At 41.4% G+C, this 26,037-nt stretch overlaps 1 protein-coding gene across 1 annotated transcript in view; it reads right to left on the bottom strand.

Moving 5' to 3' along the window:
- The window catches only part of RHAG (Rh associated glycoprotein), a 74,919-nt gene that overhangs the window by 32,233 nt on the left and 16,649 nt on the right, over positions 1-26,037 (bottom strand). Inside the window, exons 3-5 of the mRNA XM_089686009.1 lie at positions 15,341-15,488; positions 12,402-12,549; positions 2,748-2,914 (exon numbers count right to left, since the gene is read on the bottom strand). Coding sequence (XP_089542135.1) covers positions 2,748-2,914; positions 12,402-12,549; positions 15,341-15,488 — 463 coding nt within the window. The remainder of the gene's footprint in view (positions 1-2,747; positions 2,915-12,401; positions 12,550-15,340; positions 15,489-26,037) is intronic.

Here is a 26,037-nt window from a genome sequence, read left to right as displayed (position 1 = left end):
AGGAGGAGGACATTGGATGGAGGAGATGGGACCATAGGAGGAGGGCATGGTATTGAGGAGATGGGACTGGAGAAGGAAGGCATAGGATGGAGGAGATGGGACTGCAGGAGGAGGAGGATTTGGGATGGAGGATATGGGACTGGAGAAGGAGGGCATAGGATGAAGGAGATGGGACTGCAGGAGGAGGAGGACATGGGATGGATGAGATAAGACTGGAGGAGGACACAGGATGGAGGACATGGGATGGAGGAGGAGGACATGAGATGGGGGAGATGGGATTGAAAGAGGAGGACATAGGATGGAGAAGGAGGAAACATCTCCAGTACATGTGCACCTGCTCTCAGTAGATGGCTTGCCACTAAGAGAGCCATGCTGTGGCCATGACTCCTGTGCGCATGCACGGCAGTGACATCATCGCAGCTCAGCCAGTCAAACAGCTGAAGCCTGCAAGCCCGGAAAGAAGACCAGGTGAAGATGAAGGCACCTACAACGGTGACAGCGCGCCACTGGAGGGCTTCATTCTAAGGTAAGTCTTTCATAATGAGCTAGTATGAGATGTATACTAGCACGTTATGCTATTATTTTGCAAGGAACATTTTAGGGGATTTTATTCTTTTTGTGGTTTACTACCGATTTAATGGAAAACTGATTAAAATTAAGCACAATTTAAAAAATATATATATTTCTGATTTTTGAAAGCCGAAGTGAAAAAAGTCAACTATGAACAAAAGTTATGGCCCCACGTTAAATGAGAACACTGGTTAACACAAAACTCACCAGAAACCTAACACATTCTTAAGCTATGGCTCTCCTGGAATAGGATGTTGAGAACAACAGTTTTGTACTTTTATCCAACCATTCAGATGTCATCAAGCAAGCTGCACAAAATATTAAACACTTGGATGGGTATCTATATAAAATTTGTGTAGGCTCTGCTACTCCAGTGATCCCCACTAGTTTCCTATGCCCTGCTGCGTATTGAACACAGAATGTTACTCTTGCAGACAACACTTTGTAAGAATGCTTTCTGATAGGACCAGATGGAGATTGTGACATCACCACCCCATCTCTCTACCTTGTCCAATTAGAGGACGCCTTGCATTCATTGAAAAAATCCAAGGCATCCTGTGATTGGCACCCATGCCAAGTAAGCAACTTCCTCTGTCCACAATACAGCAGGGCAGACCCAGAAGCTAGTGGAGATCACTGGAGTAGCAGTGCCTACTTCACTGATTTTTAGCCTCCATGGGGATCCCACAGGTGTGGTACATACAGTCCTAGCTGGACCAATATAACTATGTAAAACTTGCCATACCTAGACTTCAGTTCTGGTAAATCTATCTCTTTTTTCCTCTAATCAGTGGAGCAGTGTGTGATTCGTTTTGGCTGTTCTGGTTCTCATGGCTGCAGGCTCAACTGCTTCCCCTGCCTTCTAGTGGATTCCAGATTGTAGTGGGTTGGAAGAGATAGACCCTCAGCCTGACTATTTATGTGGTCTCAGACAATCCCTGGGGGAAGGAGTGTCCAGTAGGTGGCTGGGTAGTGCATAAATAGTCAGGAGCCTGGAGCAGCATGGTTCTTGTCCAGGAGGAGAAGATCCTAGCCTGAGGGACTGCTGCCCTTCTGGGCAGTGTAGTCAAAGTCTGTAGGAGTTCACCGAGGTTCCAGCTCAGAGAAAGCTAGGGGGCCTATTTCCTGGAAATAGCTGGAGCAAAATCAAGGGGTTTCACTGAGGATCTGGCCTGGAAATTCATGGGAGATGTATTTGGCTGGACCAAGGCATCCATGTATACAGGGACATTGTGAGTACAGGCCTAAGTGTGGGATCCTAGTGACTGTTCGCTGCTCTAACCCTCGGAGCATCTGCTCCAGTGCTGCTGAATTAAGATATTTCCTTTGCTTGGAGTCTCAGGGTTCTTTATCCTTCTATTGTCTGCCAAGAGGGAAATTATCCTGATGAATGTAGACAAGGCAGAGAGTGCCCTCTGATTTCTTTGTGCACTGAATTCGAAGTATCCCAAAGCCCACCCTGCACTCCAATGAGCATTAAATAATAAAAAGACATCCCCTGCCTAGTTATTGAATTGTGAGAATGTCAAAGTTATTGTGTGCTTAGCTTCTTGTGCATTCATTTGAGAAAAGAACCTGGGGCTAATCTGTGGGTCCTGTCAGGGGTCTGCGCTACACATGGCAGCCAGAGGGCTTGCTATACAAGCTGTGGTGAAGATCCTCTGCTTCACTTTGCTTCAGGACCTTCAGCAAAGATTATACTACAGGTTGAGTTCAGCAGGCAGCACCTCCTCCAAACACAGCCCATCCAAGTGAATGGGGCCGCGCCGCAGCCACCCTCTAGCGGTGTGTAATGTACGTGGTGCTGCAGCCTTTCAAGGGTTCAAACATGCATCCCAGAGTTGACACATAGCCTCCTCTGAGCCACATGTCAACAGCCTCTAAAAAGTGATCCACTGTGGATCATTTTTCAGAGGAGCTGCTTTGGTTACTTATTTCAAAATGTTAATAACATTCACATATCAGCACTACACAGTACTACGTCTTTATTTATACTGAGATAAAATTCTATGGTTTTTGTTCTTTGCTTGCAAATGTAATACAGTATCAAAAAAAGCCACACCCCCAACATGATTTAGCCACACCCAGTTCTCTCTGCATCGCTTGCCACTTCCTTAACACCCTATAAACTGTTTTCTCGGGTTGGTGTCTTTGGATCATGCCTTGCTCTTTCTTACCATATCAAACTTTCCTTTGTGTTCCACCAAGCTGGAGAAGGCATAGGCAGTCAGTACACAGGCAGCCAATGAGAAGTATGTGTTAATTATGGCCATTTCCTGCTCTGCTCCATGGTTGGCAATGGCCGAATTGAAACTTGGCCAGAACATCCACAAAAATAGAGTCCCTGTAAATATGACAAGATGGTAAACAATCATTTATGTAAGTTCATTAGGTATTTCAATATTTTAATCCACAGCTGCATAGAGAGGTGAGGGAGGAGAAACAGCAGTACAATGATCTTCCTAGTGAATTGCTGTGCAGGAAGAGGGGGGGGGGGGCGGACAAGTCTGATCATTGGAGGAGAGCAGGCTGGATTCTCAGTACAGATAGAGAACTAACCACACTGTGCTCTCATGCCTAGTAGGGTCAGTTTTTAATAGGAAAGCAGAGGAACTGGCAGGAATACCAGGGATTAAACACAAAGGAAGCAATACAAAGAGAACAAGATACATTTTCATACAAGTACATGGTACAGCAGGCACATATAAGGATTATGAAATGTTGGGTTTACATATTTTTTAAAATAATACCTGGTGTTCTTTTTTAAATGCCGCTTTATGCATTGACATACCTCCATAGACCCTGTCTGTCCAGACAGTATGGTCACCTGCTGACTTGGCACTATGTACAGGCATCTGAACTCTTCAATAAGACACAGACATTGAATCCGAAACAATTTTACTTCAGCTAATTGTAGTACACAGGGTCTTCTTCCAGTCTTTTGAAGACTAAGACTTTTCTGAGTTCTGTTTGAAGTACTAACACTAACTGAGGGAATATGGAAGAAAAAGGGAGTGTCTGAACTACCTAGTCCTAAACAGGTGGGAAGGATAGAGGGATGCCAAATGACATAAGTAAACAATTTGTAGTGACCTAAAACTGCCACCAGATGTCAACATACATCAAACAAAAGCAACCCAATACAATTCAATACAACACAAGAAAAAAAACATATAAGTGGTGATCCTGCCATGAGTGTTCCTGTTCAGGCACTTGCTACTGGTCTCCTGCAGCCTCTTAGCAGTCATTTTTGTCTACATGCACTCAGATGATGGCTACATGGTATTTCTCATGGCAGGTCTTCTGATGGTGACAACAGTGAACAAGGTCTGTGCAATGTGTGTTGAAATGGCCATGTGTAATCTCCATAGGAATCGAGTTTATTTAACCAGTTCCTGCCTGGCCAATAGCAAAATGACAGCCGAGCGGGACTTTCGTCAGTCCAGATGGGCATCATATGACGTCTTCTTGGATTGCCACCTCACACGTGCCTGCGAGATCTGTCATCGGCTGTGTTCCTTTCATGCCATCCATTGTATCCAATTGTGTTGCTAGGTGTGATTGGTCACAGTGATCACATGGTACAGACTGGGCCAATCACAGCCCATCTGTGTCATATGGTTATCTGAGTATACAAAAAAAAAATACTGATCACTCCCCCAGAGTAGTACAGTGTTACTATGGTAACAGTATATTACTCTGGCCACTGTGTTTTATTTTTTTTTAAATTGTAAAAAAAAAGGAATTAAATTTTTATATATATATATATATATATATATATATATATATATATATTTATTTATTTTATTTTTTTTTCATACTGTCACCAGTGTGCCTGATCACCACTGCACCAGTTATATGATGACATTGTACTGCACTGGCTGGTGACAGTATGTAAAAAAAATAGTGAAAAATTTTTTTTTTCATTTCTATATTTTCCAAAAAAGTCTGATAAAAAATGACAACTTCAAAAAACTCACCATGCCTCTTACTAAATACCTTAGGCGGTCTACTTTCCAAAAAGGGGTACTATGCAGGATATCTGTATTGTCCTGACATTTGTTGGCCTCAAGAAATGAGATCGGCTGTCGGTACATCAGGATTAATTAATTTTCATATATATATATATATATATATATACCATGGGTTGTGGACTCTATAACTTTCCTACAGATTGCATAATATATCACATTCCTACAGATTGCATAATATATCACATTCCTACAGATTGCATAATATATCACATTCCTACAGATTGCATAATATATCACATTCCTACAGATTGTATAATATATAACTTTCCTACAGATTGCATAATATATCACTTTCCTACAGATTGCATATTATACACTGATTTGGGATGTTTTCACCAAAGAAATGTAGCAGAATACATCTTGGCCTAAATTCATGAAGAACAATTATTTATTTTCAAGATTTTGTAACAGAAACAAAGAAAAACTTATTTTTTCACAATTTTCAGTGTTTTTTCACTTTTTTAACAAAAAATAAAACCCCCAGTGGTGATTAAATACCACCAAAAGAAAACTCTAGTTGTGTGAACAAAATGCAAAAAATTTAGCTTGGGTACAGTTTTGCATGTCTGTGCAATTGTCATTAAAAGTGTTAGAGCGCTGAAACCTGAAAATTGGCCTGGGCAGGAAGGGGGTAAAAGTACCTGGTATGGAAGTGGTTAAGATACACATTTGTATGCGTAGGGGACAGGGGCGGACTGACAACTCATGGGGCCCCCGGGCAATAGGGGGATCATGGGGCCCCTGTGTCCTTGCCCAAACTCAAAAAAGCCTATGAAAAAAGGTACCAGGGGCATCTCATGGGGCCCCCTACTGACCCCGGGCCCTCGGGCAGCACCCGAGTTTCCAAATGGTCAGTCCGCCCCTGGTAGGGGATGATTTACTAATGGCAAATAGACTGTGCACTTTGCAAGTGCAGTTGCTTTAAAACTTAGTAAATGAAGGGAAGCTCTGCTGACTTCCATCATCCAATTATGTGCAAGTAAAAATTGCTGTTTTTTTTATTTTTCTTGCACGTGATTGGATATTCTTTACAACGTGAAGCTTTGTCTCCTTTATTAAGCTCTGGAGCAATTGCACTTGCAAAGTCCACCATTTTTTTGCCTTTAGTAAATCAACCCCACAGTATTGCATAGCAGGTTAACATCCAGTTTAGTTAGGGTTAACTAATACTTTCCAATTTTAGTATATGTCCTGCGGAAGCGAGGTTGGGGTTAACATATCCTTTAACCCTGTCTCTGCTGTATACAATGGTTTGCAGCCGGATCCTACCTTAGGTTAACAGTATCAGATCATGTGGATGAACGAATGGATTGTAGAAGTGGTCAAAGAGAGACATCTAGTGGCTACATTGTATAACTATTCTATCAGTCTTTTTTGTTGGGGTTGATGAATTTTAATGTTCATTCACAACTTTTTTAGCCTTGAATGGGTCATAGGAGGGTTATGACCTCTCAAATTTAAATTGCTGGCTGTGTTGTCATTTGACCACAGTATCTATGAGATACATAAATATTAGTTTCCAATAGCCTGAGCCTTTAAAAGCAATCTGTCATTTTGCTCATTCAAGGCAGAGTGAGTAACTTTCTTTAAAGTGTTACTAAACCCAGCACTCTGCATTCACTATAACTCTCCAATACACAGAACATGGAAATGCAATTATTTTATTAATTATAAACTGATAAATGCCTTTTCTCATCTTCAGTTAGAGCAGTCTTGTGACTTCTATCAGTGTCTAGCTGAGCACTGGGTAAAGCTTGTTGGAGAAGTTTTTTTTCTGCTCTTGGAGAATGCAAAACCCGACCCTCTGTCTGGATAGTGCTCATTGGCTCTGTCCTGATCACATGCACTCTCCCAAGAAAAAAAAACTATCTAGCAATACACACTAAACTGAGCACGTGCATGTGGCTATGGGTTCAGTCTGTCTTATCAGGTGGACATCTGAGCAAGAAGAGGATCAGAGGATCAGAGAAGACAGGATCAAACAGCCTTTTTACACAATGCGGAGGATTAACCCTTAAGGTTTCACAGTGAGTATAACAAGCATACTGCATATACAGACTGAATTTACTGTTGTGGGTTTAGTAACACTTCAGGCTCACCAATCACCCCAATCTTAGTGATGCCCCCTCCCCGGTCACATGATGCACAGGGTTTTTTCTGCATCTTCTCCTGCTTGTGGACAGTGTTTAACCACTTGACCTCCAGAGGATTTACCCCCCTTAATGACCAGGCTTTTTTTTGCTACTCGGCGCTGCACTAATTCAACTGATAATTGCGCGGTCATGCAATGCTGCACCCAAACAAAATTTACGTCCTTTTTTTCACACAAATAGAGATTTCTTTTGGTGTAATTTGATCACCTGTGCACTTTTTATTTTTCACGCTATAAACAAAAAAAGGCCAAACATTTTGAAGAAAAACAATATTTTTTACTTTCAGCTATAAAAAATATATAGTAAACTCAAAGTTGGTTATAAATTTAGGCCAAAATGTATTCTGCTACATGTTTTTGGTAAAAAAAAATCCCAATAAGTGTATATTGATTGCTTTGTGTGGAAGTTATAGCGTTTACAAACTATGGTATAAATACTGCAATTTACGCCATTTTTCTGCTATACAGCGCTGCACAAGTTTAACGGACAATTGCGCGGTCATGCAATACGGTACATAAATGAAATTTACATCCTTTTTTTCCCCACAAATTGAGCTTTCTTTCGGTGGTATTTGATTGCCTGTGCGGTTTTTATTTTTTGCGCTATAAAAAAAAAAGGCTGAAAATTTTGAGGAAAAAAAACAATATTTTGGACTTTTTGCTATAAAACATGTCCAGTAAAAAAAAATGCAAAAATCATATTTAATCATAAATTTCTGCCAAAATGCATTCTGCGACATGTCTTTTCTAAAAAAAAAAACCAATATGTGTAAATTAATTGGTTTACGTTAAAGTTATAGCGTTTACAAATGGCGGGAAAGATACTGGGATTTTTATTTTTTTTTTATACTAATAATGGCGGCGATCAGCAAATTATGGCGGCGATCAGGGACTTATGGCAGCGACCAGCGACTTATGGCAGGACTGCGGAACTGCGGCGGACATTCTGACATTGGGGGGTACTGACTTGGGGTCACTGACATCCCCAAAAACACTAATACAGTGATCAGTGCAAAAAAAAAAACACTGACACTGTACTAATGGCAATGGGGAGGAAGGGGTTAACTTTATTTTGCAGGAAAGGGTTATAGGAGTGAGGGGAGTGTTTTACTAGGGGGCGGGGGTGTGTGCTGGAAGGGACAAGGCTGATCGAGAAAGAGAAACTGTTCTTTCTCGATCAGCTCATCCTCGAGCTGACAGGGAAGTGACAGACAGCACAGCTACTGCAGCTGTGCTGTTTGTCACTGTTTGCCGCCGATCGCCAGGAGATAGCCGGTAAGGACCGGCTGTGACCCAGCGACTCACATCTGCGGCGGTGATCGGCGCGCCCCCTAGCTGTTTACAAAACACACATTTTAAAACGTGGTTTTGCCTGCCAGTGCCGCCCTGCCACCGTATATCTACAGTGGCAGAGCGGCAAGTGGTTAATGATGCAGACAATGGTGCCGACATCAACACTGTTGTGTTCCTCCTTATTCTGTGTGTAAGATGATAATGTCTCCTCAGGGGCGGGTCAATGACACACTGTACTCACAATATGTCCTTACTCTTGCCAGCTGAATAACAGTGTGTGTCATTCAACATGGAGGAGTGAGGACATCTAGTGGCTAAAAAAAAATGACTGTGGGTAGCACAATCCGTGAGGAAGTATTACTGCCAGATCTTCCTTTTTATGTTCAGCCCCTGCTGGGGAATTTTCTAAAAAATACTTTTTAACCTCTTGCTGCCCACATAATGCTTCAATGTTTATGCCTGGGGGGGTCAGGAAAGATTGGCTGATAACATGACCACTGTGGTTGGCTGTGAGAGAGCGCTCACTTCAAGCTCCCAGCACAGTGACCCAGCTGTCAAAGACAGCTCTCGGTCCACACAAATGATCAGGAGTTGTTGGGACAGCCAACCACAGTGGTCATGTTATCAGCCAATCTTTCCTGACTCCCCGGGCATATAAATCCTATTAAAGGGATGCTGAAGGCTGGGTGGGAAGGGGTAAAGGCGTAGCCTAGTTCAGACAAATGAATTAATAGAAACCAAACAGCCACAGCACTGAAAATTCAAGACACTAGTTAACCACTAGTTCAGCACCGAAAGGATTTACCCCCTTCCTGACCAAGCCATTTTTGCTATTTAGCACTGCTACGTTACCTAGTAATTGCACGGTCATGCAATGCTGTACCCAAACATGTGTATTTACTATATAAACAAAAAAAAAGCCAAAAAATGTTTACTTATTGTTAAAAAACATATCCAATAAAAAATTTAAAAAAAAATCAAATTTCTTGATAAATTTAGGCCAAAATGTATTCTGCTACAAGTCTTTGTTAATAAAAATCCCCATGAGTGTATATATATTAGTTTGTGTGAAAGGTATAGCATCTACAAACAATGGTATATACTGTGTAATGGATTTTTTTTTTATACTACTAACGGCGGTGATCAGAGAATTAAAGTGGGACTGTGATAGTGCAGTGGACAATCTGACACTACCTGACACTGGGTAAAAAACTGACTATAGTAGAGAACAAAAGAAAAGAGTGCACAAACCTTGAGCATTACCTCAGTAAACAGTTCATGCATTTATTGATAAATTATACCAACACAGGGTTAGAAGACACGTGTGAGTTCCATCCGGAAAGGAGATAAACTCTTGGTCAAGCTGACGCGTTTCGAAGGGGGTCCCTTCTTCCTCAGAGCTAGTCACAAAGAGATAAGTCACCCCTCAATATAGTGTTGCTCTATCGCAGGGCCTGCCCTCACAAATGGGATGGCCTCATTTGGGGGGGTTTTGGGGCTAAATGTGTCAGCTTGACCAAGAGTTTATCTCTCTTCCGGATGGAACTCGCACGTGTCTTCTAACCCTGTGTTGGTTTTGGATGTTTACAAATATATGTAAAAATACTTTGTTAAAAAAAACCCTGAAGAATATATGTAAAAACTATATATTTTTAAAAATATATATTTTTTAAATATATTCTTCAGATTTTTTTTAACATATAAAATCATTTTAACATATATTTGACATATATTTGTAAATGCATTCCAAAAGTGTAGATTTGTATTTTTAAAGACATACAGTATATTTGAAATTTATTTTTAAAAATATTTTTCATACATTTTGTAATAAAAACGTCTTTCAACATACAGTATATATATATATATATATATATATATATATATATATATATATATTTTTTTTTTTTTTTTGAATACGGCCAAAATTGTAGCATTTCAAATATATGGCAATATATTGGGGAAGAATATTTTAAAAATATGTTTCAAATATATTTTTCTTCAATATGGGTGGGACCTCGGAACCCTATTAAGGGACCAAGGGGTCAGAGAGGAAGTTAGCCATGAGATTCATATTTTCAGAAATAAATCATGTTTATCCTCCAACACTGCTGCCAATTTTAATTTGGCCATGATATCATTTAGTTGGGGTTTCAACCTCCTGAACGTTTGTAAGCAGGTGAAATGTGTTTTCTCCACAGCAGGTGGCACTCAAATTGAGTGGCACCTCTGCCTGGAGAGGAAGCCCAAGAGAAACAACATTTCTCTATGGTTTCCTGTGTCAATGGATTGTTCCGGTTGGCTACACTGCGCCCATGAGACCCTCTATATAATGATCTATATAAGTCCATGCCCCCAGGTTTTGAGGCTCTTCTGGCATGTGGCTAGTCTAGGGAGAAAGACCCTGCTTGTTCGAGAAAGTAGCTAGTGGTAGGGAAAGATTCCTAATGAGGAGGAAAAGATTAGGGACTTGTTGTCCTGGAAAGGAACCTCCCTCTCGGGACCGGACTGGCCAGTCCGTGCTTCCCTTTTGAAACAGACGCTGTCGGTACATCTCCTCCTCTGCATTGAACTGTGAGTTATTTCCCTAGCGATGCTCTCTCGCCTGGGTGTTGGCATTCTCTTTAACCACTTGCCGCCCGCCTGCTGTTTTTAAACGGCAGGGAGGTGGCACTCCAGGGGCGGGTTGCTGTTCATAAACGGCACCCGCTATTTCTAGTTGTGCATGCTCCCTGGGAGCGCACAGCACCGTGATCTGGTGCCCGCTGTGTCCTCCGGACACAGTGAAACACCGATCGTCGGACGGGACCTCTGTACGAGGTCCCGATCATGTGATCACTGATTGGCCAATCAGTGATCACATGCAAAGTAGTAAGCAAGATGTCACTTGTGACATCATTGCTTACTACGTGTGAAATCTGTGAATGATCACAGAGGTCACATGGTACAAGGCTATTCACAACAGCCTTGTACCATGTGACAAGCTGTGACCAATCACAGCTCACACAGTATTTCTTAATGACTGCAAGAATGCAGACAGAGAGAAAGAGAAATGATTGCTTTTAAATCCTATATGGGTGTAAAAGCAATCACTGTAAAAAAAAAAATCTTCATCAACCCCCACAAGTAGTACAGTGTCACCATGGTGACACTGTACTGATAGGGTGACGGTATGTAAAAAAAAAAACCATAAATAATAATATAAAAAAATAAAATAAAAATGTAAAAAAAATGTTTAAGAATTATAATTTTTGGTTATAAACTAATTTGGCGTATTTTCTTTTTTTTACTAAAAAGATAACGGAATAAATTTTGGCTAAGATTTTTGATGAAATATTATTTATTGCAAAATTTTATAAGAAAAACACTTTTTTCAAAATTTTTGGACTTTTTCATTTATATAGCAAAAAAAATAAAAAATCCCAGTGGTGAATAAATACCACCAAAATAAAGCTTTATCTGTTTAAAAAAAATGGTAAAAAATTCATATGGGTACAGTGTTGCATGACAGCGCAATTGTCATTCAAAGTGTGATAGCGCTGAAAGCTGAAAATTGCCCTGGACAGGAAGAGGGTAAAAGTGTCCGGACAGGAAGTGGTTAATACAAGTTCCAAGTTTTACCGCAACCAGATTCTGTGTAATTACTGCCCACACCACACTGTACCTCCCCACACATTCAAGGAGGGGGATCTCCAGGAGCGGGCAATAGTTTACTTGGTGGCACTAAAAATGAAAACAACTCATTTTGCTATTTTATGACATATAGCCCTTCTTCAGCAAAACTTCAACTTGGTCTTAATAAAAAGCATGTTTTTTATGCCTCTGAACACAGTTCCATTTCTGCCAACGTATTCATGCACATTTTTTAGAACGGCATTCATTAAAAATGCCCAAACCTGCATTCAGAGAGGAGCCTACTGGCATAATGTATGCACATTCCTGCATATATGCACACAAACATGCGTATGCACTTGTATTCATTCCACTGGATAGAATAGATGAATACTCTGGTCAATAGAATGAGTTGACGCCAGGGGCGGACTGTCCTTGCCTACACTCAAAAAAAGCCTACTAACCCCGGGCCCTCGGGCAATGCCCGAGTTCCCAAATGGTCAGTCCGCCCCTGGTTCACGCTCATACGCTTCTAAGTGCCATACATATGTAAATGTGCGTAAATCTGCCACAAAATGAACATTTCTAGCCCTTGGGTTTTCAAGAGTAGATCCAGATCCGGCATAGGCATTCATTCACTGTGAAAAAAAAGACTGCAATAATCACAATATTTCCCTGGTTTAGTTCAGGCAATATCACAAAGTTATATCACAGGATTGAAGCAAACAAACTGGATCCCTTACCAATCATGGCAAACAGGTCTGAGTGGTAGACCGATCCTTCGTTATCATGGCCCTTCTTCAGACCAGGGCGATACAGGACTGCTGATGCAGCCAAACCAAAGTAAGCTCCAAAAGTGTGGATGGTCATGGATGCCCCAATATCGGTGGCCTGTGAAACACAAGAAGCCACTGAAAACTAGGCTGCATATGTTTAATGGAGAAAAATACGTGTAGACATACTCTAGGTTCTTCCTCTTATGGGTTCACTTTGACAGTATATCTCCTACCGTGTCTAAAACCCAAGACTGTTAGAGCCTACTGAATTTTAGAACTCTATTGATCGACTTCAGTACAACCAGCCTGTTGGGGTTTTCAATGAGATCACTGCCGGCGGCTATGGCCGCCAGCAGTGATCATTGTATTCTGCCGGTGCGGAAGAATCCCTGCACTCCTCCACCCTGGCAGAACACAATAGAGCTGTGGAAGACACTGCCTGTGTTGACTAGGAATCAAGAAATTTTCTTTCCTTCAACCAGTGGTTGAAGGAAAGAAAATTGCATTATGTATAGCCAGCCTAATGTAGGCCATAGACGGTTCGTTTATCAGCCGATTTTTCATCCGAAAGAATAAATCGGCCGATTTTCGCACTGTTAGTGGGGCAATGGCATTGGCTGATTTTCGCGGTTCCTCCTCATTTCGTTTATCGGTCAGTCATGCTGGAAAATTTGTGAAAAACGGTCGATTTTCGCAATCATTGGTGGCAACATCAGTTTACAGAACGAACGATGTTTTGTTTTTTATATGAAAAATCGTTTCGATAAACGAACCGTCTATGGCCTGCATTAGCCTTACAAAAAGAAATTTAATGCGACAACAACATCTAAGGATTGCTAAACTGCCATATGTTTTTTTTTTGTTTGTTGGTTTCTGGGATTAGATATCACTTACAGTATCAAAATTAAACCCCAAAGCAAATATTTATATTACAGCTTACCAATGCTTAGATGTGACGGCTGCATTAGTTTTCCTTTTTTAGGGTTTCTTTCTTTTATTTTTACCTGGTGATCCACCCAGTATGTAAATGTTTTTTCAAAAGAACAAGCTGTCCAGCATATGTAGCAGTTAGGGGGTTGAGACAAACCATTTAACACTGATAGGGTTGCTTACAATGATCAGCTTTTATTTATTTCTTGATATCGATTACTAAAATTATTGATTGTAATCATTATCCCAAAGGAAAAAAATATTTGCTGTAACTGCTGGTAAAGAATTGGCTGGAGTTTAACTTCAAATTTTTAGTGTATTTAAATCTGCTAGTTCATCTAATACTCCCCTCCCCCCAGACTGACATTGACACCTAAGCGTTTTCTGCAGGGTTTTGCAGAAACGCAGTTCAGTCCGTTTAACATGATTTCCTATGTGACACGGTCATAGTTGTGCATTTTCACCGGGTGCATTTTTTGGAAAGGGTCAGGGACGTTGCTTTTTTGGTTCTATAGACTTTAATGGAAACGCTGCAGAAAAGCATGTATTGCGTTTTTGGCGCGTTTTGGATGAGTTTTGTATTTTAACTCTGCCTGGCAACAAGAAAAATAAAAAACCGTGGCAAAAACGCAAGTGCAAAAACGCAAAACGCAATGCAGAAACAGCTCAAACACAACCTGCATAGGTGTGAACCTTGGGTAAAGGTGCCCCCTGCCCTCCTTCATCCAGAGTGGAGGCACTCTAATACAGGAGGTGTGTTACTGTCCAGCTCTCCAGAAGGAAGGAAACCTACAAAAAGAAAACTAATGCAGCCGCCACATCGAATGATTGATAAGCTGCAATATATAACATTTTTGGTTTGGGATTTAAAACCGCTTTCATTTCCAGTTATTACAACGGTGCCACATGCCAAAGCGGTAACCCCGAGCTACACTCGGGCCTACCATGCGGCGCTGCTCTGGGGGTCCCTACAGCACTTACCTTGTCCTTCGCTCCCACGATGTGTCCCCTGTAGCATCCCCGGCCATCTCCTCCGGCTGATGCCGGCATCCGGCTTCCGTGTTCCGGTCCCTGTGACGTCGGGACGTACGGGCGCCGGAACCGGCGGGAAATTTGAAATTTTTTAAAAATGTCATTTTTGCTGTTTCAATGCATTTTACATATATTTTGTCCCTACTGCTTTGTCCTGTGCCCTGCCTGCATTTCGAATGTTCTTTCTGCCTGAAAACTTAGAAAAGTCCATGGAGTCCAAAAAGCGTCCCTTTACGTCAAAAGCGGTTTTAGAGCAGCGATAGTAAATCAGAACCACTTGCAGAATTGAGTGATAATGATTCGTGGGGAAATTCGTCATCAGACACTGAAAACGATTTTGCGACTTTGCTCAGCGATGTGCGAATTTGCCGCTGTATTTCAAATTTCAGTGTTTTTGGTTTGATTATATTATTGAATTAAATTTAATATTATTATATTATTATTTTTTATGATTATTTATTAAATTATAATTTATGATTTTGTGTTTCAAATTTTATCATACCCGGGATGTTTACTAGACTCTTGTTCGGACAGATTTCAGTGAGTTATTCCTAAAAATTACAGCCTACAATAAAAAACGACATATTTCCATGCAAAATAATGGTACCGCTTTCAGCACAAAAAATCGGAAAGAATCATACTGCCGAGGAGGTTAATGTCAAATATCTTACTTTTGGTCAGGGGCGGACTGACAACACATGGGGCCCCCGGGCAATAGGGGATCATGGGGCCCCTGTGTCCTTACCCAAACTCAAAAAAGCCTATGAAAAAGGTACCAGGGGCATCTCATGGGGCCCCCTACTGACCCTGGGCCCTCGAGCAGTGCCTGAGTTTCCAAATGGTCAGTCCACCCCTGCTTTTGGTACAAGTATGAAAACTGCTACCTACATAGATCTTTGAAGGCAATAAATTTCAGCGAGATAAACCGTCACACATAAACTTACACCTAGAAATCCAACAAGATGCTCATTACATGCGAAGATGAAGATTTCTAACACGGCCATTATTAACATCTGAAGAGGACTTGTTTTCCCCAGAACGGCTCCAAAGGAAATCAAAACAGTTGCTGTGCTGAAGTCGGCATTGATCATGCTGGAAAGAAAAGACAAGTTACTATTAGGAAAGAAGCAAAGGCATGTCACCGTTTGCAAGATGTCAAAACAGTGATGTATACAAGGACGCACAACAGTAACAGGCTTTTTCTTTAAATAGACCCAAAATCAAGAGTCCACTTCTATCTGTGCCTTAGTTTAATTTACAAATATCAAGCGTAGGCAAGCGCTGGAACTATAAAGCAGCTAGCACCAAGGTATAGGTAACAACTCCTTAAAATATAAATATATACAAAGTGCAGCACTAAAATAAGTGAATGATATTATAGTGAAAATAAAGTGCAAAGTCAATCTGACGTATAGGGAGACAAAAAAAAAAATTGATCAGCGGAACAGTCAAGTGCAGCAGATAAAATCAAATATAAAAAGTGTTCAATAAATGTGAAATAGTAAAGTGCAGCATAAAAGTGAGAATATATAAAGTCCATAAAATATCAGTGGATTAAGAGCTATAAATTGTCCATAAAGATATACGTACAGCAATCATGGTGAAATATTTAATTTATGTTTAAAATAATAGTGATTCATCTTGGGGTGACGTAGTTTTTACTTGTTTGAAACCTCTAAAATATATCCTTGGTCAAAATGTAAAATCATCTATCCATTTCCACATTGTATTTCAATCATTTCTGGCCTACTCCTATTAACCACCTGATTGCTGCACCATGGCCTACAGCGCGGCTGTCTTGTTCTAAGACGGCATCTAACAACGTCCTCCCGGAATGCGCCTCTTGGGCATTGGGTGAGCTCTGTGACCGCGGTGTCCTTTGTTTGTCAGATGCCTGCACCTCCCTGCTGCCTGCTGTGGTTCCAAACAATGACCACAAGGACATACTAATGATACAGCTGTTAATTGGTGGAACTACATCACACAGAAGGGGACACAGGTGAGTAATCCACATGAAAGTGTCAGATACTGGCTGGTGTAGCTTTGCAAGATATTAAAGACTGTATTTATGGGTAGAGCTGGGATGGGGGGGCATGAGGGACAACTGCCCTGAGTGCACTACCATCATACCTCTGTACAAATCATTAGTAAGACCTCATCTGGAATATGCAGTTCAGTTTTGGGCACCAATTCACAAAAAGGATATCAGGGGACTGGAGAAAGTACAGAGAAGGGCAACCAAACTGATAAGAGGCATGGAGGAGCTCAGCTATGAGGAAAGATTAGAGGAACTGAATTTATTCTCTCTTGAGAAGAGGAGATTAAGGGGGATATGATCAACATGTATAAATACATCAGTGGTTCATATAGTGAACTTGGTGTAGAGTTATTCACCCTGAGGTCATCACAGAGGACAAGGGGGCACTCTTAACGTCTGGAGGAAAAGAGATTTAATCTCCAAACACGGAAAGGTTTCTTCACAGTGAGAGCTGTGAAAATGTGGAATAGACTCCCTCAAGAGTTGGTTCTGGCCAGCTCAGTGGATTGCTTTAAAAATGCCTGGATTCTTTACTAGATACACAGAATATAACTGGATATAACATTTATAGGTAAAGTTGATCCAGGGAATATCTGATTGCCTCTCGGGGGATCAGGAAGGAATTGTTTCCCCTGCAGGAGCAAATTGGATCATGCTTTGCTGGGTTTTTTTTGCGTTCCTCTGGATCAACTGTGGGTGTAGGATTATAACTTTTTTTTTTGGTTGAGCTGGATGGACATTTGTCATTTTTCAGCCGGACTTAACTATGTGACTATGTGGGAGTGGGAGGCCACACTCTCCTCACCAAACACTACAAGGTCATATCCTCTCTGACTGCCCTTGCTGTCACACTGTGTTCCAACATGCCCACTCTCTGCCCCAGTAGCCTACAGCTGACAGGAAAAACACAATGAGCATGTGCAACCACCTACCCGCTGTTAGAAAGCAAGTGATTGGCTGTGCATTCACAGTGCACACTCCATGTCAATCATTGGCAGTTGGAGCAAGGGGGACTGAGCATCCTTTCTATATCGTGTGTTAGAGGCATGCAAAGGTGCGAACAGTTCTGCAACCTCACCCTGTCCACTGGACAACCTAATCCTGGCACTGGTTACAAGCGGTGGCAGTGGTATTAGAAATGTATTTTTCTGGCTTTTTTAAAAAATAGTACAGTTTTTTTAAAAACATATTTTTTTCTTCCTGCCAGACAGCATAGCTAGGTTTCTGACCTCATCTTTCTCCACTACAGTAAAACAATACAGCTGGATCACCAGCCCATTAAACTTGCTGACATTGGGGAGTGGTAGTATGCTGATGAGTTCATCACTCTTGTATGCAGGTTCATTGTGTTAGACTGACAGCACTGTGGAATGCAGCGGAGACTTGTTTACTCAGAGTTCTTCCCCTCCATCACTTATTGAAAATTTTATTGTACAAGGGATGGTAGCAGGGGTGGACTGACAACTCATAGAGTCCCTGGCAATGGGGGATCATGGGGCCCCTGTGTCCTTGCCCAAACTCAAAAAAGCCTCTGAAAAAGGTACCAGGGGCATCTCATGGGGCCCCATACTGACCCCGGGCCCTCGGGCAGTGCCCGAGTTTTCAAATGGTCAGTCCGCCCCTGGATGGGAGTTAATATCAACACAGATTTTGCTACTAATCATATAGAAAAGACCATTTTAAATATTTTTTAAATTCAACACCTGGATTAAAGTATAGCTAAAAGCGCCCCATCCTCCGAATTATTTTGCTTCCTACAAATAAAATACTGACTTTCCACTCTATTCACTAATAAAGTCCTTACGAGTTAGCTATCAATATTTGAGCACATTTGCCACCATACGCCTCTGTTTCCTAAGCTAATCTCTATTCTCTATTTCAGTTGAACAATTTCAACCATCATACCAACCACACTTGCATTTCCAAGGTGGAGAAGGACCTCCTGCAAACCAAGGATAGAAAGGACTGGCTGCAAATTTGGACCACGGTAGCCTCCTGCTCAGTTAGTGTAAGCACCATTGAGTCTGCATTCAAAACCATTAACAGATACTACATAGTCTACTCACACATTGCCCATCTTCAGCCATCTCATACTGCCTTGTGCTTTTGTGGCTGCCAAAATTCTGTCTTACATACCTGGTTGACCCATTCTCACATGGTTTTGCTCCAGGGTCCTGAAACTCATACATTCCTTGTTTAACCAGCCTTTTCCCAATGATCCATGTTACCATATTACACCTTAAAACCCCAAGATTTTACTAAACCCCAATTCAAACTGGTGGTCTGCATTCTGTTATTGGCAAAACAGCCTATTGCTAAAGCCTGGAAGAAACAATTTGTCTCCTTTGAGGAAGTTTGTCAACAATGGGTTCTTCATCAACGAGAAACTAACCAATATTCTACTGAACATTAAAAATATTTTTTTTTTCAGAAATGGACCCCATGGATATGATACACCCACCCATTACTGTCTGTGGAGAGTTATACCTCATTATAGGAGTCCAGCTTTGGGGTGCAGGTTTTGGACATCCTCAATCTTCTCCCCCCCTTCCTCCTTCTTATACTTTTCCCACTTCTATCTCCCTGTACCCTTTCCTCCCACATTCCTACAGTGCATATAATTCCTTCCTCTCTCCATGTCTCCTATAAATTAATTGCTGATCATCTCATTTGTTCAGACTTGCAGTTATGATCTGCCTATTGTTTTGCTGGCTCCCGTAGTATTACTTGGCCTATTGTTAGCTACTTTACCCTACAGGCTATATGTTTTGATTATTAACATGTTATTTATACTATTGTATTCTCTGCAGCTATGTTCTTACTGCCTAATATAGTCTTCGCTATTTCAAAACGTTTTCGTACGCTATGTTCTATATCTTATAATCTTTTTTTCAATAAAAAAATATTGAAAGTAAAGTATAGCTAAAAACAAAGCTTTTTTTTTTAGTTTTGGATAGAGTGGAGAGGGACACCTGTAAGGTTTGTATTTCAGTCTGTATTGCCCCTGTTAGAGAGATTCGCGTTTTGGGCAGTTTACCATTACAACTGAGAGTTAAAATTAACCACTTGCCCTCCAGAGGATTTAGCCCCCTTCCTGACCAGGCCAGTTTTTGCGTTACGGCACTGCGTTATTTTAACTAACAATTGCGCGGTCATGCAACGCTGCACCCAAATTAAATTTATATCCTTTTTTCCCACAAATGTAGCTTTTTTTTGGTAGTATTTGATTGCCTGTGAACATTTAATTTTTTGCTCTATAAAAAAAATAAAGACCGACAATTTTGAGAAAAAAAAACAATATATTTGACTTTTTGCTATTAAACATGTCCAGTAAAAAAAATTTAAAAAATCAAAATTCATCATAAATTTAGGCCAAAATGTATTCTTCTACAAAAATATCCCAATACGTGTAAATTAATTGGTTACGTGAAAGTTATAGCATTTACAAATGGCGGTATATATACTGGGATTTTTTTTTTTTAATTTTTACTAGTAATGGCGGCGATCAGCAACTTATAGCGGGACTGTGGCAGGCAATCTGACAGTGGGAGGGAACTGACTTGGTGTCAAGTGACACCAATACAGTAATCAGTGCTAATAAAAAGCACTGACACTGTACTAATGGCACTGGGCAGGAAGGGGTTAACATGTGGGGAGATCAAAGGGTTAACTGTGTGATGTTTTACTGTGTGCTGTGTGTGTGCTTCACTGTAAGCACACTGCTTTGCATTGCTCTGCTATGCAAAGCCATGCATAGCAGTGTGCAGGAGCTGACAGGGGAGAGATCTGTATTGCTGTCAAGGTCCTACCTTTTCCCAGAGACTGTGCGACTTCATGTACTGGCGTCCATCTTGGGTTTCTGCAGAGCATGGTGGGAGTCTTTTACGCCTTCAGGTCTCTGAGGTCCATCCCCCAGAGGGGTGTGGCTGAGTACATATAAGCCTGTGATCTGCACATGCTCTTTGCACTTGTGTCTTGTGTCTTTGTGTTGCTACAGCTCTGTGTATACTCTCGTGACTCTTCTGGTATCTGTATGTGACTAGACCATTCTCTGTGTTTTCCTTTGATCTGACCTTCCGTTGCTGAGCCCAGCCTGTGACCTGTGATTCTTGTCTACTGTTCTGTATTGTTTTGTCCCGTTGTTGTCGACCCGGCCTGCCTGACTACACTATTGTCATTCTTACCAGCTACACGCCATTGGCGGTGGCCATTACCGCAGCTGGGGTGTCTCGGGGGCCTCGACCTGGTTCCTGGCTGCGTCAAGTCCATCCCCACCATCAGGGGCCCTGGTGAAGGGCAGCCTGGGACTTAGACTCCGCACCCTGAGGGACTTTGGTCTGTTGGTGGTGGTTGTCGTCAGTCAGTGCATTACCCTGCCACTAGGCCTACCTGTCCGTTCCACAGCCCTGCCCTGACATTTGCTTACTTACATTTCCCTCCCTCCGTCGGTTATGCTCCTCGATCACCGGGTGCCGGCGAGTAATCACCAGCCGGGACATGGTGAATGACAGCCGAGGCCGCGAATATAGGCAAGTGTAGGGTGCGTGCACGGCTCTCGTGCACCTACTACCCAGATATGCAAATTCACGTATATATATATGTGATTTTGCATACCCCTGCCACCCTCTAGCAGTATATCTGCTATATAAGGTGTTGGGAAAGCGGTTAAAGAAGATCCTAAATTTTGGGTTGACCTCAGAGCAGTAATAGAGAGGAAATTTTCCAATGGGGACATTAGTTCTGGTGAACACCTGGGATTTCCTCACTTTGCACACTTTCCCCCAGGAGTGGACTGACAAGTCATGGGGCCCCTGGGCAATAGGGGATCATGGGGCCCCTGTGTCCTTGCCCAAACTCAAAAAAGCCTATGAAAAAGGTACCAGGGGCATCTCATGGGGCCCCCTACTGACCCCCGGCCCTCGGGCAGTGCCCAAGTTTCCAAATGGTCAGTCCGCCCCTGTTTTCCTCTCAATTCCTGTTTTAGGCATGGGACTGGAAGTGAGTCCCATCTCCCCAATCGGACAGAGATGGTCAAAACAAAACTGAGAGGAGTTAAAACCCTCTCTTAACCTATCCATAAAAAAAAAAAATAGTTTTGCCTTTAGTTCTACTTTAAGTTTAGTTTAGGATCCACATTTAAATCATTTTACATTTATAAATAAAGTGGATAGTAATTAAAAAAAGATTGTGTTTAATCTTTCCCATATCCTGCCAGTTCAGATTTAATGTGTGATGAAGTATATTCTTGCCTTCCTTTTATACTAATTGTAGTACCTGTGCCATGTCACTCTAGTTTATAAACTGAAGCCAATTTCTTTCTCAATAACAATATAGTAGATAAAATGGAAAAGGGTATTTTTCCTACAGGATCTCTATCATTTGTAGCTTTCCGCAATGACCAGATGCATCAATTGAGCATTCAGAAATCCAGGAAACTATTGCATGCGACCGCCAAAGTTCAGGAGTGAGTGATGTCAAGAGTGGCAGAGGTTACAGGAAGGAGAAAGAGATTTTTCACAGGCGATGTGTGAGCTAACGGTCAAAAATGTTTTGAAGAGATTTAAGGTGGACCTTGATGATTTTCTGTGTCAATTTACTGAGGATGGGAAACCAGCGGAGGAAGTAAAAGGGGGAGAGTAGGGGGCATTGCCTGTCAATTGAACTGTAATGTGAACTGCAATTCTTTGGAACAAGGCTAAATCATTAAGTAACTGTAATACCAAGGGGTTAATTAGCAGGCGTTTGTGATCGGATACCCACATTATCGCACATGTGAATATAAGGTAACATACTTACAGTATATATATATTTATATATTATTAAATATATATATATATATATATATATATAAAGTTCTCCATCTTTCTTTTGGGACCTTTCCGAGTTTGCCTTCACGGTTCAGAGTGGGTAAATTCTAATTGGGGTGAATTACATTAACTATATCTATATTTTCTAAAAAAAATGTTGTATATGATTGCTTAGAATGTTGTGATTGTTACATGATGTCATTAGCTATATATATTCTGTCCTAGTTTGTGTATAACAAGATCCAAGGCCCTAAGGAAGTGGTTCTTCCATAAAATTAGGATGTCATGAACAGATATATGGTTATTTATTTTAAAAACTTTTTATAATATCTGTTTGTGAAATGTATATGGTAACAATAAAATACTGTTTTCATGAATTGATATTTTCTCTGGTATTATACCCCGGGAGGTGCAGTTTTGCATCCATATCTAATTAGCAGATTAGAGACTTTTTTACCTAAATTTTACCTAATTTAGTGAATACAGTACCTCCATAGAAGTTGATTTACTGGAAGAGTAAAGGCTATTTAACCACTTGACAACCGGGCTATAGCCGGAAGACAGCTACAGCAAGGTTTTCCAGTTCTGGGAGGGCGCCATATGACATCCTCCCAGAACATGCCCTCCTGGTCGCCCCCAGCGGTACGCACCCAGCTGTCTCCGTGATCGCTGTGTCCTATGGACACCCGGCAATCTCCGTGATCGCTGTGTCCAACGGACACAGCTGATCACGTGATATGGTAAAAGGCCAAACACAGCGACCTTTTATCACGTGATCGGCTGTGTCCAATGACACCACAGATCACCGGGTAAATGCAGTTGCTGGTTGTCGGCTGCATTTTCCTCACGCTGTCACAGCATGAGGAAAGTACTGCAGAGAAGCGGCAATTGTCAGAAAAGAGATCGGCACTGATCATCAGGGCACTGATGATCAGTGCCCAGCAGTGCCACACACCAGTGCCCAGCAGTGCCCCCCATCAGTGCTGCCAGTCAGTGCCATCAGGCAGTGCCACCCATCATTGCCCATCAGTGCTGCCTATCAGTGCCCATCATTGCTGCATATTAGTGCATCATCATCAGTGCCAGCTCATCAGGGCCGCCTATCAGTGCTACATATCAGTGCTGCCTATCCGTGCCACCTCATCAGTGCTGCCTATCAGTGCCACCTATCAGTGCCCATCATTGCTGCATATCATTGCAGCATCATCAGTGCCACCTATCAGTGCTGCCTATCCATGCCACCTCATCAGTGTCACCTATCAGTGCCCATCAGTGCCACCTATCAGTGTCCATCAGTGCTGCCTATCAGTGCCCATAAGTGCTGCCTATCAGTGCCCATAAGTGCTGCCCATCAGTTCAGCCTCATCAATGCACATCAGTGAATAAGAAAAATTACCTGTTTGCAAAATTGTATAATAGAAACAAAGAAAAGCTTTTTTTTTTCAAATTTTTTGCTCTTTTTTTATTTATAGCGCAAGAAATAAAACACCCAGCAGTGATTAAATACCACCAAAAGAAAGTACTATTTGTGTGAAAAAAAATGATAAACAATTGCATTTGGGTACAGTGTTGCATGACCGTGAAATTGTCATTCAAAGTGTGACAGCGCTGAAAGCTGAAAATTGGCCTGGGCAGGAAGGGGTATAAGTGCCCTGTAGGCAAGTAGTTAATGTTAGAAAATAACATGATGCTATGTTTATTTTGAATGACCAATACTGTGCTAGTGAAAATAAAGTTTATATATTCTCTCCTGTCCCAGGTGGATCCTCTTCAGCTTCCATGTTGGGCAGGCTCTGACTGGCACCTCAGAATTTAGCAACTATGCAAAAAAGACCCAGCCTGAGACTGAACTTGGGAGATAAGTTTTAGTGGGCTACATGTACTCAGATTCAGGGGCGGACTGACCATTTGGAAACTCGGGCACTGCCCGAGGGCCCGGGGTCAGTAGGGGGCCCCATGAGATGCCCCTGGTACCTTTTTCATAGGCTTTTTTGAGTTTGGGCAAGGACACATGATCCCCTATTGCCCAGGGGCCCCATGAGTTGTCAGTCCGCCCCTGCTCAGATTGCTAGTGCTATTACTGCAAGGTCAGCAGTTTTACATGTGTGTTAGATTATGAAAATTTGATTTCATTGTGATTTTCTAAATGGTAGCTAGACCTATCAAACTTTACTCTTTGGACTATTTTACTAGCTTTAGGCCTTGTTGACATCTGGGCTTAACAGAAATGTGGGAAATGCAATTTTTGCCTACATTTCTGCTAACATTTTCTAATGGCACCCCAACAATGGGTAGCTGTTGCACATTTTACTACAGATTTTGTCAAAACGTGCACAAAACACACAAAAATGCCCAATGCAAAACATGCTCAGTGTACATGAGCTTCTTTAGTGTATTTTTAGAGGGGGGTGGGCAGGGGTGCACTGACAACTCATGGGGCCCCCGGGCAATAGGGGATCATGGGGCCCCTGTGTCCTTGCCCACTCTCAAAAAAGCTTATGCAAAAGGTACCGGGGCATCTCATGGGGCCCCCTACTGACTCCGGGAACTCGAGCAGCGCCCGAGTTTCCAAATGGTCAGTCCGCCCCTGGGGGGGAGATATTCACATGAATGGTGCTTCTATAAAAACATACTGTAAAAACACCACATGGCAGTGTAAAGATGTGAACAATATGGAATCAGATCATCTTCTCATTCTTATATCAAGAGTTCCTCTATAACTGTTTTTCTGTTCTTGAATTCTTTTGGTATTTTATAATCTTGTTATAGTTGGGACATCTGTGGTTTCTCTTATCCAGAAATGATTGTCTGAACATTGTCAAGACCATTTCTCAGAAATCACTATTTTGGTGTGAATGGGGCTTTACTGGTGTTGAGATTTAAACATGACATTAAAACTATATTGCAGAAATAACTAAACTAACTAAACCACGAAAAATGCATTGTACTTACCTTCTATCTGTTGTAAAAAAAAAAAGTCTATTGACAAGCCTGTTTGCAATAATGGCCCTATAATGACTTTTGTTTAATTTATTTGATTTTTAGAAATGTTTTATTAACTGAAATAAACAAAATAAATGGCTGCAGTTAGTCTATAACTACATATACTGTACATATAACAGCAAACTCTAGTGCATCTCCTGATTAAATAGACTGCATGTAAAAATACTATGTATTCATAGCTTTATCTTCTATACATCTTAAATGTATTTCTTTAGTCCTAACCACAAAAAAATCAAGAAAAATAAAAAAAAATCAAAAAGTATTAAATAAACACATGATCTACTCATGCTATTACTCAGTGCAACAATATATAAACTGAGAGCAACAATATATAGTTCCATCCTCAGGATCTCATTATGATATATTAAGGAAGTTGTAATGATGAAATGCGTTGAGTAGAAGTGACATCATAAGCAGGGGCACCCGGAAGTACCAGGATTCTAGTTCATAAAGAGACAGTTGTTTCTACTTTTATGTGAGAATAGTATTTTTTGATACAGTGCTTTTGATTTTATACATGCTACACTATGGAGATGTTTGTGTTTTAATGCCAGTACTGGGTTGAGGAGCATAAAATGAGCATTAGGGCCACAACCAGAAGAGTAGATTAAAGGGTTTGGAGATGGGAAGTCCTGAAGGAGAGGGGAGAAGTCTGGATGTCCTGCCTGCTATATTTAGTTTACCTGTGAAGAGCATTTTTGGACTCGCATATTTATAAGGGGTCATGAGAATCTGGTGAGCCTTTTGTTCATTTAAAGAGCAAAGCGGTGGGAGAGCATTTGGGGTTTTGAGG

The sequence above is a fragment of the Staurois parvus genome, unplaced genomic scaffold (assembly GCF_062004578.1).
Source record: "Staurois parvus isolate SC_StPar_1 unplaced genomic scaffold, SC_StPar_1.0 ptg000390l, whole genome shotgun sequence".
Lineage (NCBI taxonomy): Eukaryota > Metazoa > Chordata > Amphibia > Anura > Ranidae > Staurois > Staurois parvus.
The sequence above is the reverse complement of the archived record's forward strand: the minus strand, read 5'-3'. Positions and strand labels throughout refer to the sequence as shown.